Below are 18,682 nucleotides of genomic sequence, written 5' to 3' on the forward strand. Positions count from 1 at the left end.
TGTCAGACCAGCTGTACCCAGTAATCTAAGATAATCATCGTTGGATTCAGCATCTCCTTGCCTACACCACGCTGCTCTCAGATGAGATAGTAAAAACCTGCTGACAGATTCCCTTTAAGAGTAGTGTTAGCCAGAAAGTAAGATGTCACGGTTTAGTTGTGATAATTTCATCAGTAGGTGTCACAACATGAGTTTTTATTATACAAATAGAAAATAACAAAAAATACAAAAATAAAAGTAAAACTCTTCAAACTCAACACTAGCAGATGTTTCCAACAGTGGCACTCACTTAGAAAGGGATACTCCTCCTGGTTTTCCAATCAGTTCCTCATGATGAAGCACTGCATCGTTCCATGGGATGCCCAGAAACTCTATAATGGCGTGCATGGTTTGCTTAGGATGCAGAACTAGCTGTTCATAATAAACCGGAAAGCACTTGTGCTCTCCGATCTCCAAGCACTGCGCATACATGATCTCGATCGCCTTGTTCCATTTGGTCAGGCAGTCTCTATAGCTGTTGAGATCGAAGCCGGCTATAGTAATCTTCCTGGTTATCATGGAATGTACCGACGCACGTCCATCACGAATCATTAGCAGAAACTTGGAATTTGGGAACAGTTTGGAGAGATAAACTGATGATTTCAATGTAAAGGGATCCTTATTACACAACAGTTTAGCAGGCTCTCCATGTTTGGCTATAATTTCTAATATAAAGGCCTGCACAGCGGCATCCATGACCCCATCTGTTACGCCAGCCTCATCAAGACGCAGCTTTTCACTTCCAGATTTTGACCAAGCTTGGCGCATTGCTAAAATCCGAGGAATAATCCTAGTCTCTTCTCCACAGCGGACATCCGGATGTGCATCCAACATGGCTCTCATTAATGTAGTTCCGCTTCTAGGCACTCCTCCAATAAATATAAGTGGCATGTCTTTACTGTATCTGTACTCTACGTTGTTGGCGTCCATCATTACAAGTTCTTCACTTTCTGGCTTCATGACGCCCCGGTTTTTTCTACCATATCCTTCATCTAAAATCTGCTGACATTCCAGCATTTGTTGGCCAAGATGCACTGCCAAGGCAACCAAAGCAATGAAGCCAAACACCAGCAGCACCTTCCTCACCGTGAAGCGCATTCTTAAAGGTCAACATGCGGGAACGAGCAATGCAGAGGGGAAACTAATACGATAACTCTTCCATAGGGACCCTGCAGAGGAGAGGAATAGAAATAAGAACATGTTATATCCGTTCTCAAATCAGATCTTGCTTCCATTTGCATACAGTACTACACATTCCCACAAGGTGGCAGTATTTTATTGCCTAAATAATATGCCATTGTGGCTTTGAAACATTTTAACATTAGCTATTCCTGATCCTCAGTTAGTAGGACTAAGTACACTAAATATTGGCCTATGGGTTCTGGTATAGATGCTTGTTTCTACACACAAAGTGGAGTGGAGATATGTTCTCCCCGTGTTTTCGTAGGTTTCCACAGGGTTCCCAGTTCCCTTCGACAGGCTACATACAAACTGATAGGGAATTTAGATTGTGAGCTACAATAAAGACAGAGATAATGAAGTCTGTACTATGCTGTGGAATAATATAGTGCTGTATAATTGAGAATAATAAATAAGACAAAACAGTTAAAGGGAACCTGTCATGTGCAATATGCACCCAGAACCACGAGCAGTTCTGGGTGCATATTGCTAATCCCTGCCTAACCCTCCCTGTATACACTGGCATAAATAAAGAGATCTTTAGAAAAAGTGTTTCTAAAGATCTTTTATCATATGCTAATGAGTGCGGGGACTAGTCCCAAGGGCGTTGCTTCCCTTGCTAGTCGGCTCCATTAGCATGTTACTACACCCCTGTGGGCGTGCTAACATGCTAATGAATGTGCAGCGTCAGAGGATGATCTCACTCACCTCTCCGCTGCCATTGCTGCCTGACGCTGGATTTCCGCTCAGTCGGCCTTTCACTCATGCGCACTACTTCAGTTTGAAGCCGGAACGCGAACACCCGGCTTCATAGTGAGCATGACAAACTCCGGGGTCATGCGCACTGAGCTGAAATCCAGTGCTGGGCAAAAAATGGCAGCGGAGAGGTGAGTGAAATTATCCTCTGATTCTGCACATTCATTAGCATGTTAGCACACCCACAGGGGTGTAGTAGTAACATGCTAATGTACCGACTAGCAAGGGAAGCAACGCCCAGGAGACTAGTCCCCGCGCTCATTAGCATACGATCAAGAGATCTTTAGAAAAAGTATTTCTAAAGATCTTTTATCTATGCTAGTGTTTACAGGGACGGTTAGGCAGGGATTAGTAATATGCACCCAGAACTGATCGTGATTATGGGTGCATATTGCACCTCACAGGTTCCCTTAAAGTATTTTACCATGCAGTTCCACTTACTCACAGATCTTACACCTAAGCATTTCCCATTCTCGCCCATGTGCTCTATAAAGTACTATGAAAGGGGTGATAATGCCCCTTAATATCTATCTTTAAGCCATAACCACTTTTGTAATTTGCTTTATTATAAATTCTTTACTATTCTCCTTATTTCTTTTAATCCCTATTTGTGCTCATTTTTCTTTACCGCCTGTGATGTTTTGTTTGAGGGTAATGTCAAACAGGACGCCAAATGAAGATGGCCCTACAGTCACTTCCCCGCATCTTCCATCACCCCCCCAACACAGTACGTCATCACGGAGTGACACTGTGGTCACGTAACACAGCTCTGTCACTGCTGTTCCCTGATGTCTCCCTGTTCCAAAAGGGTGATTGAGAAGTAACTGCATTTTCAGTGGCCGCTGCCACACTTTTTGTGCCCGCATCCTCAGTTCCCGCTTCTAAAATGAGAAAATAGACGACACTTCCTAACTGACCAATGTGAACAAGTGCAAATGAAAAATGCTCTAACAAATATACAGCTGCACTAAAGTATGCAAACATTGAATACAGGAATTTGGACATGTATTACTGTTAAGGAAACAAATTAAAAAACAGACACAGAGCATAAAAAATGAGCCCAGAAGCCAGCATCAATGTGTCATGCCTTCTGACTGAGCACTTCTTCCCACCAGCTTAAAGGGAACCTGTCAGGTGGAATATGCACCCAGAACCACGAGCAGTTCTGGGTGCCTATTGCTAGTCCCTGCCTAACCGTCCCTGTATCTAGTAGCATAGATAAAGAGATCTTCAGAAAAAGTATTTCTAAAGATCTTTTATCTTATGCTAATGAGCGAGGAGACTAGTCCCAAGGGCAATCTATCCCCCGACTAGTCTGCCCTCTTAGCATGTTAGTACGCCCACAGGGGCATGCTACATTCTATTCAGTTCAGCATCACCAGCACCATCACCTGTGTTTGCTGTGACCGACCTTCTGAATGCACGACACTTCCAGTCATGCGCATTAGACCTCTTTGAAGCCGGGACGAGTACACCTGGCTTCATACTGTGCATGACAGGAAGTGCCCGGCATTAAGAGGCGCGAACACAGGTAGGTGCGTCACCGCTGGTGATGTGGAGTTGAATAGCATGTTAGTACGCCCCTGTGGGTGTACTAACATGCTAAGAAGGCGGCTTGTCGGGGGGATTTTACACCCTTGGGACTAGTCCTCTCGCTCATTAGCATAAGATAAATTGTCTTTAGAAATCCTTTTTCTAAAGATCCCTTTATCTATGCTAGTGTATACAGGGACGGTTAGGCAGGGATTAGCAATATGCACCCAGAACTGCTTATGGTTCTGGGTGCATATTGCACCTGACAGATACCCTTTAAGACTATTTTTAATTTTCTCTTAGCAGATTCCTGCCTGCCCATTAAATTGTAGGCTTTTCAGCCTGGGTAGAGGCCTGTAGGCAGGGACCCAGCAAAAGAGATACACCTTGACGCTGGTTGCTGGGCTCAGATAACTCCTCAAAAAAAGGCAGTTTTAAGTGTCTCAATTTTATAATTTATTTCTTTAGCAGTCAAGCATCTCCAATTTCCTATATTCAATGTTTGCATACCTTAGTGTCTGAGTGCAGCTGTATATTTGTTAGAGCTCCTGCTTATGACACCTCCTTCACTGAAATTAGCAGCACTGCCGACTGATGACGATTCTTTGAGGCTGGTGTTGGAAAATGTCCAGTTTTGGGAGGGAATTGACATCTGCCAAGTATAATGTAGTAAAGACAAAAAATAATATGGACGTTTACCCTGCTGTAACTGAATAAAAGCATAGTGCATATAAATAAACATAGGGTACTTGGTAAACACTGTTTCTGATCAAAAAATGCATAAAGCCATCCAATTTCACCCTGAAATCATATGCCACTTACCCATTTAAGCCTATGGGTGCCTAGAAAACATCAGACTGCACTCGGATGACATCCAAGTGCAGTCTGAATTCTGTGGACTCAATGGAGCAAGTTTGTTCTCCATCTTCTCCTTACAGTGCTAGGATTCTCTCAATGGAGAGAATTGGATGACACTATGCTGACACGGTTATCAAACTCTGATCAGAGTATCATTAGAATAATCTATCCAATTCTTTAGGATGAGAAAATGTACAGTTTTGTGACCTTAGCTCATGTAGAGGCACTTGTCTTCCCCTGGTGAATACTTGTTATAGTTGGTATCTACTTTATGGGTTGTCTGCTTCAGTGTTCCCTTCTAGCATTCCAAAATGGTTCCCCTTCTCATGATGCCGTTTGACTTTTCAAAGAAAGGGAAAGTAGAATCTCACTACAGTACCCTTGGCGTGCTAGGAGTCCAATCTAGTTTGATTATTGTCATGGAACTATGGTTCCCTAAATTACACTGCAGAGTCTCAGTGTCATATAGCTTCATCCTGTCTCCCCTGCCTCCTGCTTGAGAAAGATTACTCCTTTTATATTCCATTATAAGCTGGAGGCAGTGGAAAAATGATGGAGCTTCATCTCCTAGGAAATACTGGAGATCTTATAGACCGTGAGCTAGAGTCAGGGGAGCTTCATAACGAACTAATCAATTTATGTAGAACCGCTTGGGTGGTGGGGGAATACAGAGCAAGTAGAGTTTAGCTGGATGAGGGTTAGGTCCGATCACTGCCAGGAGGAATTTAGATGATAGGTCGCCTTTAATGGTGATATGCCATAGGAGTGTTTTATAGGTGTAGCATGGGGCTCATATAAGGCAAAAAAATACTAAAGCGCAAGCAGCAAATGAGCTTGTTGGCAGTAAAGATCTTTTTATAAAATCTGAAAGACAGTCAATTATTAATGGTACGGCAATGGATTATCCATTTACAATATAAAATATTTATACCAGCCCTGCTATATCATACCATATTACGGAGGATAACCCACCTATCCATGGTGTACTCATTTTATGACAGCTTCTTGTATTTATAATGGTCCATTCTGAAAGAGAAAGGGAGGACATCCATTTTCAATGCTATTAGGTATCAAAGAAACAAAGAGTCCCCAAATACTACATCCTATTGTAACATCACCCATTAATAAAACTGTATAAACATACAAAATGCACTTCATTATGCTTATACACACAACTTGTATACATTGATAAAGCTTGGGGTAAGTCTCAAAAGATATCATAATATCTTTTAGAATCTCATAATAACTTTTGCATATGTTTGTTTGACAGAAGCATCATAAGAATCCTTATTTTTTTTGTCATACGTCAAAAAATTGATGCCACATTGTAAAAACTAATATACGTCCCAAAAACGGATGAAAATCAGATCCAGCAAGTGATGAAAAGGCTTGTGTGCAAGAACAAAAATCCTGTGTTTTGCCAAATACACCCTTCCAGTTTTTTTGTTTCCCAAGAGATAAATTATCTTGCTTCCCACAGTTAAGCCATATGCAGATGTGTTTTTCACAGATAGAATATTTAACGACTATTAGGCCCTGTGCGCACTTACCGGATTTTGCCGCGGATTTTTTGCGGTTTTGCTGCATGTTTCGCTGCAGAAAATGTTCATAACATCTCTGCAGTGAATCACCAGCAAACCCTATGGGAAAAAAAATCCTGTGCGCACTAGGCGGATTTTGACAGCTGCATGTTTTGCTGCGGGATTCCCGCAGCAAAAACAATTGCATGTCAATTCTTTTCCGCACGTCGCTGCAGGATTTCACTCCATTGACTCCAATGTAATCGTGAAATCCCGCAGGGAATAACGCAGGCAGCAAATTCTGTGCGGTTCACTGCGTTTTCCTGCATTATTCCCTGCGGTGTTTCGCGGTTTACCTGCGGTAATGTACATCGCTTGCCTGCGGTTTTGCAGGGAAGTGATGTCATTACAATAAGAGGAAGCGGAGGAGAGAGTAAACACACAGATCACACACACACACACACAGACATCACAGACATAGAACACAGACACAGACACATAGAACACACATAGAAAGAAAAATGGAAATATAGAAAAGAAAACACGTGGGCTCCGCTGCATATTTACTGTCCAGCCGAGGTAAGCACACAGCGGCGGGCCGGTATTCTCAGGCTGGGGAGGGAGAGGGACAGGGTTAATGTCCCCCGCCTCACTCCCCCTCCCGCAGCCGACAATATCAGCCGCAGCTGCCCCGGCACTGTCGCATGCATTATGCGGCAGTACCGGCGTGTCCCTGGCTCTTCTTGCTGCCGTGTAGCAGTGGCAGTCAAGGTAATACAAGGGGTTAATGGTGGCGGATCACCGCCATTAACTCCAGGCTTGATCATGGCAGCGTCTATGTGACAGCTGACATGATCAACCCATAAGTAAAGTGAAAAAACACACACACCGAAAAATCCTTTATTTTAAATAAAACACAAACAAGCCTCGTTCACCCTTTTATTAACCCCTCCCGAAACAAAGCTCCGACGTAATCCACCGCTCTGGCGTAATCCACAGGTCCTGCGCTGCTTACATCCAGCCGCGACTGACACTGTCACAGCACTGAATGAATGCAGCCTCGCAGCGAGACAGCAGAGGTAATTACCGGTCATTTCCCACGGCCGGTAATGTGAACTCACTGCCGACCGTGAGAAATGCAGTGTGCTCTCAGGGACTATCTATCTATCCCTCTATCTATCCCTCTGTCTATCTATTCTTCTGTCTATTTCTCTATCTCAGAATTAATTTTTTTTTTTTTCTTCAATGTGCTTTATTGCATTAAATGCAATAAAGCACATACTAACCCGCACGCGGCAAAACCGCGGCAATACCGCGAACAATGCCGCGGTAAAACCGCGGCAAACCGCATGCAGTTTTCGGGTGCGGTTTGCCGCGTTTTTTTAACGCGGGTGCGGTAATCTTTGAATACCTGCGGAATTTTCTTGAGAAAATTCCATTTTCCAGTGCGCACAGGGCCTTAGTCAATGGGGCTGTTCACATTTTTTGGGATCCAAGATTGGGATCTGGATTCTCATTCACAAAAAAACAACATGTAAGAATGAGGCGTTTAAGAAAATTTGTCACCTGGTTTTTGTTCTTTATTCTTAGCGCAGCATAATATAGAGTCCGAGACCTTAATTGCAGCGATGTGTCATTTATTGGGCTAAGAAAAGAAAAATCACTGTTTTCACTAGAGGATTAGTAAACTTGCTGCCATGTAATCCTCAATAATCATGATCTCTGTGCAACTATACTCCCACCATTGATTGGAAGCTTCCTGCACAGTGCATAGTCAGAAAGCTGCCAATCATTGGTGTGGGTTGAGTAGATCAGACCTCAGCATTCAGAGAACTGCTAGATCTGCAGCAGAGAAAACAGGAGTTTTACCAAAATTGCAAGCAGTAAATGATACACTGCTGGAATCAAGTTCTCTTCCACATTATGCTGCTCTCAGCTAGGGTAACAAAAACCTGGTGACAAATTTCCCTTTGTAGCAAATTTCACATTGCGGTCTCAAAATAAATCCTAGGTTGTCTGGCCAGTAACATTCACTGCTTTCCTCGCTATCAGCTTATTGGTCAGTGAGTCGGCACACTGTCCATACCAGTCATGACAATGTCTCCCACGGGCTGATATTACCTTGTCTTTTCCTTGCTGGAAACCTAGACTGACTCAGCTGTAGAATGCCAAGATACTGACTGACTGGATACAGTGGGAAGAATTCAACCACCAGCTGTGTTCTAAATTTAGAGATGAGTGCGAGGAAGAGAGCGCGGCGAGGAAGAGAGCGCGGCGAGGAAGAGAGCGCGGCGAGGAAGAGAGCGCGGCGAGGAAGAGAGCGCGGCGAGGAAGAGAGCGCGGCGAGGAAGAGAGCGCGGCGAGGAAGAGAGCGCGGCGAGGAAGAGAGCGCGGCGAGGAAGAGAGCGCGGCGAGGAAGAGAGCGCGGCGAGGAAGAGCGCGGCGAGGAAGAGCGCGGCGAGGAAGAGAGCGCGGCGAGGAAGAGAGCGCGGCGAGGAAGAGAGCGCGGCGAGGAAGAGAGCGCGGCGAGGAAGAGAGCGCGGCGAGGAAGAGCGCGGCAAGGAAGAGAGCGGCAAGGAAGAGAGCGCGGCGAGGAAGAGCGCGGCGAGGAAAAGAGTGACGATAGCGAGCAAGAAAGAGCAAGAGAATGAGAAAGAAAATGAGAATGAGAAAGAGAAAATGAGAAAGAGAAAGAGAAAATGAGAAAGAGAAAGAGAAAATGAGAGAGAAAGAAAATGAGAAAGAGAAAGAAAATGAGAAAGAGAAAATGAGAAAGAGAAAATGAGAAAGCGAAAATGAGAGAGAAAATGAGAAAGAAAGAAGCATATAGAAAGACAAAAGAAAAAAAAAAGCAAAGCAAAAAAGAAAGAAAAAGAAAGTGAAGGAGGGAGGAGACAAAAGCAAAGAGCAAAAGAGAAAAAATAGGAGGGAGAGAGGAAAAAGAGAAAGAAGAGAGAAGTACAGTCTATCACAAAAGTGAGTACACCCCTAATGTTTGTACATATTTTATTATACAGTATCTATTCATGTGACAACACTGAAGAAAATGACACTTTGATACAATGTACAGTAGTCAGTATACAGCTTGTATAACTAAATTTGGTGTGTCCTGTAAATAACTCAACAGCCATAACCCCTTCACTCTCCAGCCTGTTTTCACTTTCATTACAGGCCATTTTTTTCCAATTCTGACCAGTGTCACTTTATGATGTAATAACTCTGAAGCACTTCAAGATATCCCAGTGATTCTAAGTCTGTTTTTACGTGACATATTGCACTTATGTTCGTGGCATACTTAGGACGATATTTTTTGCATTTATTTGTGGAAAATATTGGATATCTGCCCAAAACAAAATACGTAAATTTCACAAATTTCAACCTTTGAATTATAATGCCCTTAAACCAGAGTTGAGTCACACAAAATAGTTAATAAATAACATTTCCCACATGGTGGGAGTTGGAAGGGTTCAATGTTTATCTGCAATTTGGTGCAGCATGGTGGAGGAGTTGGTTTGCTTCTGTCCGACCAATGCTCCTTTACACCAATTCCACTACCACCCTCTGTTACTCTTCCCTCTTTTGAGGTGCACTCTGCACGAATCTACTCCCCTTCCAACCTCCAACTGGCTGTCATTTATCGCCCCCCAGGGCCAGCCACTGCCTTTTTTGACCATTTCACCAACTGGCTACTACATTTCCTTTCCACTGACATCTCCACCATCATAATGGGTGACTTTAACATCCCCATTGACTCTTCTCACTCATGTCTCTAAACTTCTAACAACACTCACTTCTTCCTTCGGCCTCACTCAATGGTCCTCTGCAGCTACTCACAAAAATGGCAACATGCTAGACCTCATCTTAACTCACCTCTGTTCCCTATCTAACCTCTCTAACCCACCTCTCCTCCTGTCTGACCACAACCTACTCACATTCTCTTCCTTCTCTTCTCTAAGTACACAACCCCCCTCCACAATCTTTCCCACCCCCGCAGAAATCTCAATCACCTTGACTTACACGCACTTTCTCAGTCCCTTCTACCCCTCACAGACATCGCTTCTTTACACAATGCAGATGCTGCTGCCACTTTATACAACACCACCATCTCTGCAGCTCTCCAATCAGCTGCCCCTCTCACACACACCAAAACCCGCACAATCAACAGGCAACCCTGGCACACGAGCCAGACTAAACAATTGAGACGGGCTTCCAGAATTACTGAGCGCTGATGGAAGAGGTCTCATTCTACTGACCACTTCATTACATACAAACAGGCTCTCACCACTTTCAAGTCTGCACTCACTGCTGCAAAACAAACCTACTTCTCATCCCTCATATCCTCTCTATCCCACAACCCTAAACAGCTATTCAACACTTTCAACTCTCTCCTCCATCCCCCGGCACCACCTCTCTCTCCTCTCATCTCAGCTGAAGACTTTGCCTCTTTCTTCAAGCAGAAGATTGACATCAGAGCAAGCTTTGGCCCACAATCACAACAGCCACTCCTCACAACTACTCAGCCTTCTTCCTCCAAATCCAGCTTCTCCACCATGACAGAAGATCATCTTTCCACTCTACTCTCAAGATCACATCTCACAACCTGCCTGCTTGATCCACTCCCATCCCACCTCATCCCCAATCTCACCACAGTCTTCATCCCGACCCTAACCCATCTCTTCAACCTATCACTAACAACTGGTCTATTCCCTTCATGCTTTAAACATGCCTCCATCACACCCATCCTCAAAAAGCCCTCCCTTGACCCTTCCTCTGTGTCACACTATCGCCCCATATCACTTCTTCCTTATGCCTCAAAACTACTGGAACAGCATGTCCATCTTGAACTGTCCTCATACCTCTCTTCCTGCTCCTTCTTTGTCCGGTTACAATCTGGCTTCCGACGCTATCATTTCACTGAAACTGCCCTAACCAAAGTCACTAATGACCTACTAACTGCAAAATCCAAGCGACACTACTCTGTCCTCCTCCTGGACCAGTCCTCTGCCTTTGACACAGTAGACCACTCCCTTCTACTACAAATTCTCTCGTCTCTGGGCATCACAGACTTGGCGCTATCTTGGATCTCTTCATACTTAACTGACTGAACTTTCAGCATCTCCCACTCTCACACCACTTCCTCATCTCACCCTCTATCTGTCGGTGTCTCCCAAGGTTCAGTTCTTGGGCCCCAGCTGTTCTCCATTTACCTTCGGCCTGGGACAGCTCATAGAGTCCCACGGCCTTCAGTATCATCTCTACGCTGATGATACGCAGATCTACCTCTCTGCACCTGACATCACCTCCCTACTAACCAGAATCCCACAATGTCTGTCTGCTATTTCATCCTTTTTCTCTGCTCGATTCTTAAAATTGAACATGGACAAAACAGAAATCATTGTCTTTCCTCCTCATCACTCAACTCCCTCACCTGACATATCCATCAATGTCAATGGCTGTTCACTTTCCCCAGTGCCACATGCTCGTTGCCTGGGAGTAATCCTAGACTCTGATCTTTCTTTCAAGCCACACATCCAAGCCCTCTTCACCTCCTGCCGCCTCCAACTCAAAAATATTTCCCGGATCCGTACATTCCTTTCCCAAGAAGCTGCAAAGACCCTTGTACATGCCCTTATTATCTCCCGCCTAAATTATTGCAACCTCCTGCTCTGTGGCCTCCCTTCTAACAGTCTTGCACCCCTACAATCTATTCTGAACTATGCTGCCCGGCTAATCCACCTGTCCCCCCGCTACTCCCCGACCTCTCCTCTCTGCCAATCCCTTCACTGGCTTCCCGTTGCCCAACGACTTAAAAACCCTCACCATGACCTACAAAGCCATCCACAACCTGTCTTCTCCCTACATCTCTGACCTAGTCTCCCGGTACCTACCTGCACGTAACCTTCGATCCTCACAAGATCTCCTTCTCTACTCCTCTCTCATCTACTCTTCCCGCCATTGCATACAAGATTTCTCCCGTGCCTCCCCCATACTCTGGAATGCTCTGCCTCAACACATCAGACTCTCGCCTACCTTGACAAGCTTCAAGAGGAACCTGAAGAACCACCTGTTCCGACAAGCCTACAACCGGCCGTAACCCTCAGTCTGATACAGCGCCGCACAATCAGCTCTACCCTAACCTACTGTATCCTCACCTATCCCTTGTAGACTGTGAGCCCTCGCGGGCAGGGACCTCCATCCTCCTGTACTAGTCTGTGTCTTGTATTGTTTATGATTATTGTGCTGGTCCCTATTATGTATACCCCTTTCACTTGTAAAGCGCCATGGAATTGATGTCGCTTAATAATAAATAATAATAATAATAATTTGTAATTTTTCCCCAAAAAATTACAAAACCATTTTTTTTTTACTTTTTTTTTTAGGGACTACATCAGTGACTTTGAAGGGCATATGTAACAGAAACTACCCAAAAACACACCATTTTAAAAACTGCACCCCTCAAACTGCTCGAAAAGACATCCAAGAAAATTATTAACCCATAAGGTACTTCAGAGGAACTAAAGCAATGTAGAAGGAAAAAATTAAAATTTTACTTTTTTTCCCCCACAAAGATGTCACTTTAGCCACAAATTTTGCATTTTCAAAAGGGTATCAGGAGAAAACGCACTGTACATTTGACTTTTGAACATAAAAGTCAGCGGATGCCATGTCTTGCTTGGAGAGCAACTGAGGTGCCTAAACAGTGGAAACCCCCAACAAATGACCCGATTTTTGACACTAGAGCCCTCAAGAAACTTATCTAGATGTACGGCGAGCCCTTAAAACCCCCAGGTGCTTCACAGAATTTTATAACGTTGAGTCGTGTTGTTAAAAATAATAAAAAAAAACAAAAACAAATTTTTCCACAAAAATGTTGCTTTTGCCCCAATTATTTTGTTTTCACAAGGCTAACAGATGCATATGATTAGTACAATTTGTTCTGCAATTTCTCCTGAGTACACTGATACCTCATATGTGGTCTAAAGCTACTGTTTGGGTGTACAGCAGGACTGATGGGAAGGAGCACCAGTTTGGCTGGAATAGATTGCGGCGTCATGTATCATTTGAAGAGCCCCTGACACCAACAGCAGAATTCCCCACAAGTTACCCCATTTTAGAAACTACAACTATTAAAAAAATGAATTAAAAGGATGCAGTGAGCATTTTTAACTCTCAAATCAAAATCGCAAATCATAGAATTGTATAACATTAGGCCGAGTAAATGAAAATGATAATTTTTTCTACTAAAGTGTTGCTTTGGCGCCAAGTTTTTAAAAGGAGTAATGGGAGAAAACAATACAATTTGTTACATAATTTCTCCTGAGTACACCAATACCCCTTATTTGGTCGAAAACTACTTTTGAGGACAGTGCAACGTGAAGGAGCACCACATTAGATTTCAGATTTTGCTTGAATGGTTTGAGGGTACCATGTCATATTGGCAGAGCCCTTGCGGTGCCAGAACAGCAGAATTCCCCTATAAATGACCACAATTTACAAAGTTCAGCTCTCACTATTCATCTAAGAGTGCAATGATTATAGTGACACCACAGATGTGTCACAAAATTTTATACCATTGGGCAATGAAGAAAAAATAATTACATTTTTCCCTTGAAAATTTAGTTGTCGCCCCCAGATTTTACATTTTCACACATGAAAATGGATAAAAACGGCACTAAAATTTGTCACACAATATCTGCTGAGTATGACAATAGCCCATATGTGACTGTACAGTACTAGTTAGCCACATGGCAAGACTCCGGAGGGAAGAATTGCCATTTGACTGATTGAGTACAAATTTTGGTACAATTGTCTGCGGACATGTACAGAGCCCCTAAGTGCAAGAAGAGCAAAATCCTCCTCAAGTAACAGTATTTTGGAAATTATACCCCTCTAGGAATTTATCTACAGGTGTAGCAATGATTTTGACTGCATGGATGTTTTCCAGAAACAAGCATCAATGGTTGTTACTAAGTGAAAATCTGCCATTGTACGGCCCAGGACGGTGTAGTGGCAATAGAGTTTGCCCAGCTCATGCTTCTGGAGACACGCACGCTGTAATGTAAATTAAGCGGGCAATCTTCACTAAAGAAATGGCAAATATGTGGATACTAAATGTAGCATAGGCACACTATGGCGCTCAGACGTTAGGGGGCATTTGGTTTCGGGATTACAAAGGTTTGCTGGATTTTTTTTTTTTTTTTTAATGGAAGGGGGGGAGGGGGAGCAGAGCGAGCCATAGCAGAATTCCAGAGCCTTTGTGCTACCAGTACCATGGAAGCCCCCTATCTTTCCATTGACACATGAGATGGACCTGAGTGGTGAATTTTGTTTGTGAATCAAATTGAAGCTTTTATTGGGAATAATTTACAGAATATTTTGGACTACATTTATCCCATGCTCTACGCTAAGCACTTACTTTGGGCTTGCCACCTAAATTTCTGCTAAATCTCCAAACTGCAATTAAGATAATACCCTAGAGGGATCCATTCACTATAACAAGGCTGTAGAGTTACTTAGAACTCCATCTGGTCTGTGTTGACCAGGGCTGTGGAGTCGGTAAGCCAAACCTTCGACTCCGACTCCGACTCCGACTCCTCAAATTCTCTTGCACCGACTCCGACTCCGGCTCCGACTCCGACTCCGGCTCCGACTCCGACTCCGACTCCTACATATATTGCTTAGTTAGGTGAAAAATTTATTGTAGTACATGAATATGTGTATGTGAACATCAGACATTTAATAATTTTTATGATACGATAATCAAGATATTTGGATAGAACATAAAATATATTTATTGGAATACAACTTTAGAACACAAAAAACTGTAATAAATTGTAAATATGTAATACACTATGTAATATACAGTAGATTACATATATATCTTGTGTGTGTATATACACTGTGTGTGTATATATATATATATATATATATATATATATATATATATATATATATATATATATATATTACATATTTACAATTTATTAGTTTTTTGTGTTCTAAAGTTGTATTCCAATAAATATTTTATGTTCTATCCAAATATCTTGATTATTGTATCATAAAAACAATTAAATGTCTGATGTTCACATTGTACTACAATAAATTTTTCACTTAAATATAAGCATTATACTAAATGTTATTATTTAGTAAAATATTCAGCACATTCTGCATTGCACTCCTGTCCCCAATTTATTATATATTTTAGGAGTCGGAGTCGGTGCATTTTATACCGACTCCGACTCCGACTCCACCAAAATGAGCTCCGACTCCGACTCCGACTCCACGACTCCGACTCCGACTCCACAGCCCTGGTGTTGACCGCGTATTCTCCGGCTGGAGAGACCCATGCTTATTACCCCAATTGCCACCGCACTAGGGTACTCGGAATGAGCCCAGTAAAGTTCCGATATTGTCGCATCTAATAGTTGCGACAATCCTAGGTGGCTACAAGCTGCTATTTTTAGGCGGGGGGGTGAATAATCATGAGCCACACCAGCCTGAGAATACCAGCTCCCAGCTTTATCTTGGCCAGGTATCAAAATTGAGGGTCCGCAAATAAATTGATTTAAATATTTAAAAAGAGAAAAAAAAAAAAAAAAAAGCCACTTGAGGCCTTTTATTTTGATATACAACCAAGAAAAGCACATGGCTGGGGGCTGCAGCCTCTAGCATATGCTTTATCTGTTCTGGGTATCATAATATGGAGGGACCCTACGCTGATTTATTTATTTATACACCAATTTAAGGACACGCACACAGCGCCTCTGATAGAAAGCAGTTAGACACTATGTCACACAGGGTGGGAGCTGACTGTAACCAATCAGACCCCAAGACTGCCGGTGGAAGCAGTACATATGTATGAGGTTAATGAGTAGCCTCGGAAGTAGCGTTACAGCCGCATTGGAAAGGTAAGTATAATGTGCCTGCTCAATCCCACTATCCCTTCTACCACCATTTTAAAGCACCGGATTCTGGTCCTCATAGACACATATGGGGACCTGCATCCGGCCAGATATTCAGGATCAATTGTGGGCCGAAACCGGGATTTTAAAACCTGGTTGGAACTGCCGATCCCAGGTATCTGTGACTCTGCCTATCACTAATTATTACACATAATTCATGGACATCTATGGCTTGATTTCTTCGCCTGTGTGGAATGGATGCTTTGATTTTAACATCTGGTGAGAAATTCATACCAATAGCAACTTTAAAAATACATTTAACTAGAAAATTTATGACTTGCTCAATACGTACACTGGCGAGCAAAAGGGTAACACTGGTTTGAACTTTTAACCTCCATATCTCACATCAACTACAGCTTTGATTGTGAGACTACCTTAATTTTATAGACAATCATCTTGGCTATCTCATACATTAATTTGACTTGCAACTATTTAGCATATGATTAATTATGCATATATTGTCATGTCACTGCATTGTTACTGTTTTGCTCCTAAAATCTAAATTTTATTTTTTATTATTTGGTTAGTATTTTGTAACATCCACTTTTGGCTTTCAACATTGCCTGAACCTTCTGGGCACGCTCTCGATCAGATTTAAGCATGCCTCGGCCAAGCTCATCCCAGGTCTCTTCTACATGGTTCCAATGTTGGTGCATACTGGTCAATTGTATGTATACAGCTTTTTCTTCAACCATACCCTCAAGTGTTTGATTGGGTTGAGGTCTAGGGACTGTGGCAGACAATACAGCACCTCTACTTTGTGGTCATTGACATCTGTGATCTATCACGAAGCATATGAGCCACTCACACTGCAGTGTTTGTTGTGCCAGAACTGATAGACCTTGTGATGAGCCGATGTTGACTCCGATCTTTTGCCTGGAAGTCCACCTTTTGAATGGATGAACAGACTTCATTTTGTATTTTTCCAACTGTCATGGCACTGATGCACTCACAATTATCAATTTTCCTGGTTGAGAGACAGCTATTGATAAAGTGGATGATGCAGTTTCTCTTTGTAGGAATTTCATCTTCATGCCTGCTCCTCGATTCGAACCAGTGAATATTTTGCTTGGCAATCAACAGAACACACTGAGCTATTAGGGAATGTGAGAAAAGGTTGTAATTTGTAGTATACAGGAAGAATAAGATTTTTCCACCACCAAGAGCAAAACAGTAACATGATAAGAATCTTCATAACTACTCATATGCTAAAAATAGTTGCAAGACAAATTTTTGTAAGCCAACATGATTGTCTATAAAATAAAGGTAGTCTCACCTTTGAACCAGAAGTGGATGTTGAGATATGGAGAAAGTCAAAAGTTCAAAATATGGTTACCCTTTTGCTCGCTAGTGTATTTAAACTTGCTGTATATATATCTATATACACTGAACAAAATATATAAATGTAAGACTTTTCTTTTTGATTCCATTTTTCATGAGCTGAACTCAAAGATCCAAGACATTTTCTATGTATATAAAAGACCTTTTTCTCTTAAAAATGTACAAATTTGTCTAAATCTTTGTTAGGAAGCACTTCTTTACCGAGATACTCCATCCACCTCACAATTGCGGCATATCAAAATAATGATTCAACAGCATGATCATTGCACAGGTGTGCCTTAGGCCATAATAAAAGGCCACTTTAAAATTTGCAGTTTTACAGTACTGATGTGGTCCAGGGGAATCAGAAAACCAGTCAGTATCTGGTGTGACCACCATTTGCCTCATGCAGTGGAACACCTTTGTTTCGCATAGAGTTGATCAGGTTGTTGATTGTGGCCTGTGGAATGATGGTCCACTGCTCATCAATGACTGTGCATCAGTGACTGTGCGAAGTTGCTAGATAATGGCAGGAACCCAAACACACTGTTGCAAACGCCAATCCAGAGTATCCCACACATGCTCAATCGGTGATATGTCCAGTGAGTATACTGACCATGAAAGAACAGGGATGTTTCCAGCTTCCAGAAATTGTATACAGATCCTTGCAATATGGGGCAATGCATTATCCTGCTGAAACATGAGGCGATGGTCATGGATGAATGGCACAGCAATAGACCTCAGTATCTTGTCACAGTATTTGTGCATTCAAAATGACATCAATAAAATGTACCTATGTTCATATTATAACGCCACCATGGGCCACTCCACGTTGACATTAGCAAACTGCTCACCCACACGACGCCATACACGCAGATTTCCATCTGCCTACTGCAAACCGTGATTCAAACATGGACAAAACACCTTTTCAATGTGGCAGACATCATTGAATGTGAGCCTTTGCCCACTGAAGTCCATTACAACGATAACTGTAGTTAGGTGGAGACCCCAATGAGGACAACGAGCATACATATGAGCTTCCCTGAGATGGTTTCTAGCAGTTTGTGCAAAGAAATTCTTTGGTAATGGAAATCGATAGTTGCAGCAACATTCCGGGAGGCTGATCTCAGATGATCCTGGAGGTGAAGATGTTGAACGCTGAGGTCCTGGGCTGGTGTGGTTACACGTGGTTTGCAGTTGTGATGCCGGTTGGATGTACTGCCAAATTCTCTGAAACGCCTTTGGAGACTGCGTATGGTAAAGCAATGAACATTCAATTCACAGGCAACAACTCCTGCAGTCGGAATGCCAATTGGATGCTACCTCAAAATTTGCAACATCTGTGGCATTGTGCTGTTTGAAAAAACTGCACATTTTAGAGTGGCCTTTTATTTTGGCCAGCCTAAGGCTATGTGCGCACGTTGCGTATTTGCATGCAGTTACGCTGCGATCTTCACCGCAGCGTAACTGCATGCGTCCTGCGTCCCCTGCACAATCTATGAAGAGTATGCAGAA

The 18,682-nt window shown here is 42.8% G+C and overlaps 1 protein-coding gene across 2 annotated transcripts in view; it reads right to left on the bottom strand.

The window, feature by feature from the left end:
• TPST2 (tyrosylprotein sulfotransferase 2) overlaps positions 1-18,682 on the bottom strand; it is a 109,122-nt gene that overhangs the window by 19,213 nt on the left and 71,227 nt on the right. The window contains exons 2-3 of one of the 2 annotated variants that reach the window (XM_075341735.1): positions 5,338-5,391; positions 290-1,208 (exon numbers count right to left, since the gene is read on the bottom strand). In XM_075341735.1, coding sequence (XP_075197850.1) covers positions 290-1,137 — 848 coding nt within the window. In that variant the 5' untranslated portion in view covers positions 1,138-1,208; positions 5,338-5,391. The remainder of the gene's footprint in view (positions 1-289; positions 1,209-5,337; positions 5,392-18,682) is intronic. The other variant, XM_075341736.1, reaches the window with a different exon arrangement.

The sequence above is a fragment of the Anomaloglossus baeobatrachus genome, chromosome 1 (assembly GCF_048569485.1).
Source record: "Anomaloglossus baeobatrachus isolate aAnoBae1 chromosome 1, aAnoBae1.hap1, whole genome shotgun sequence".
NCBI lineage: Eukaryota > Metazoa > Chordata > Amphibia > Anura > Aromobatidae > Anomaloglossus > Anomaloglossus baeobatrachus.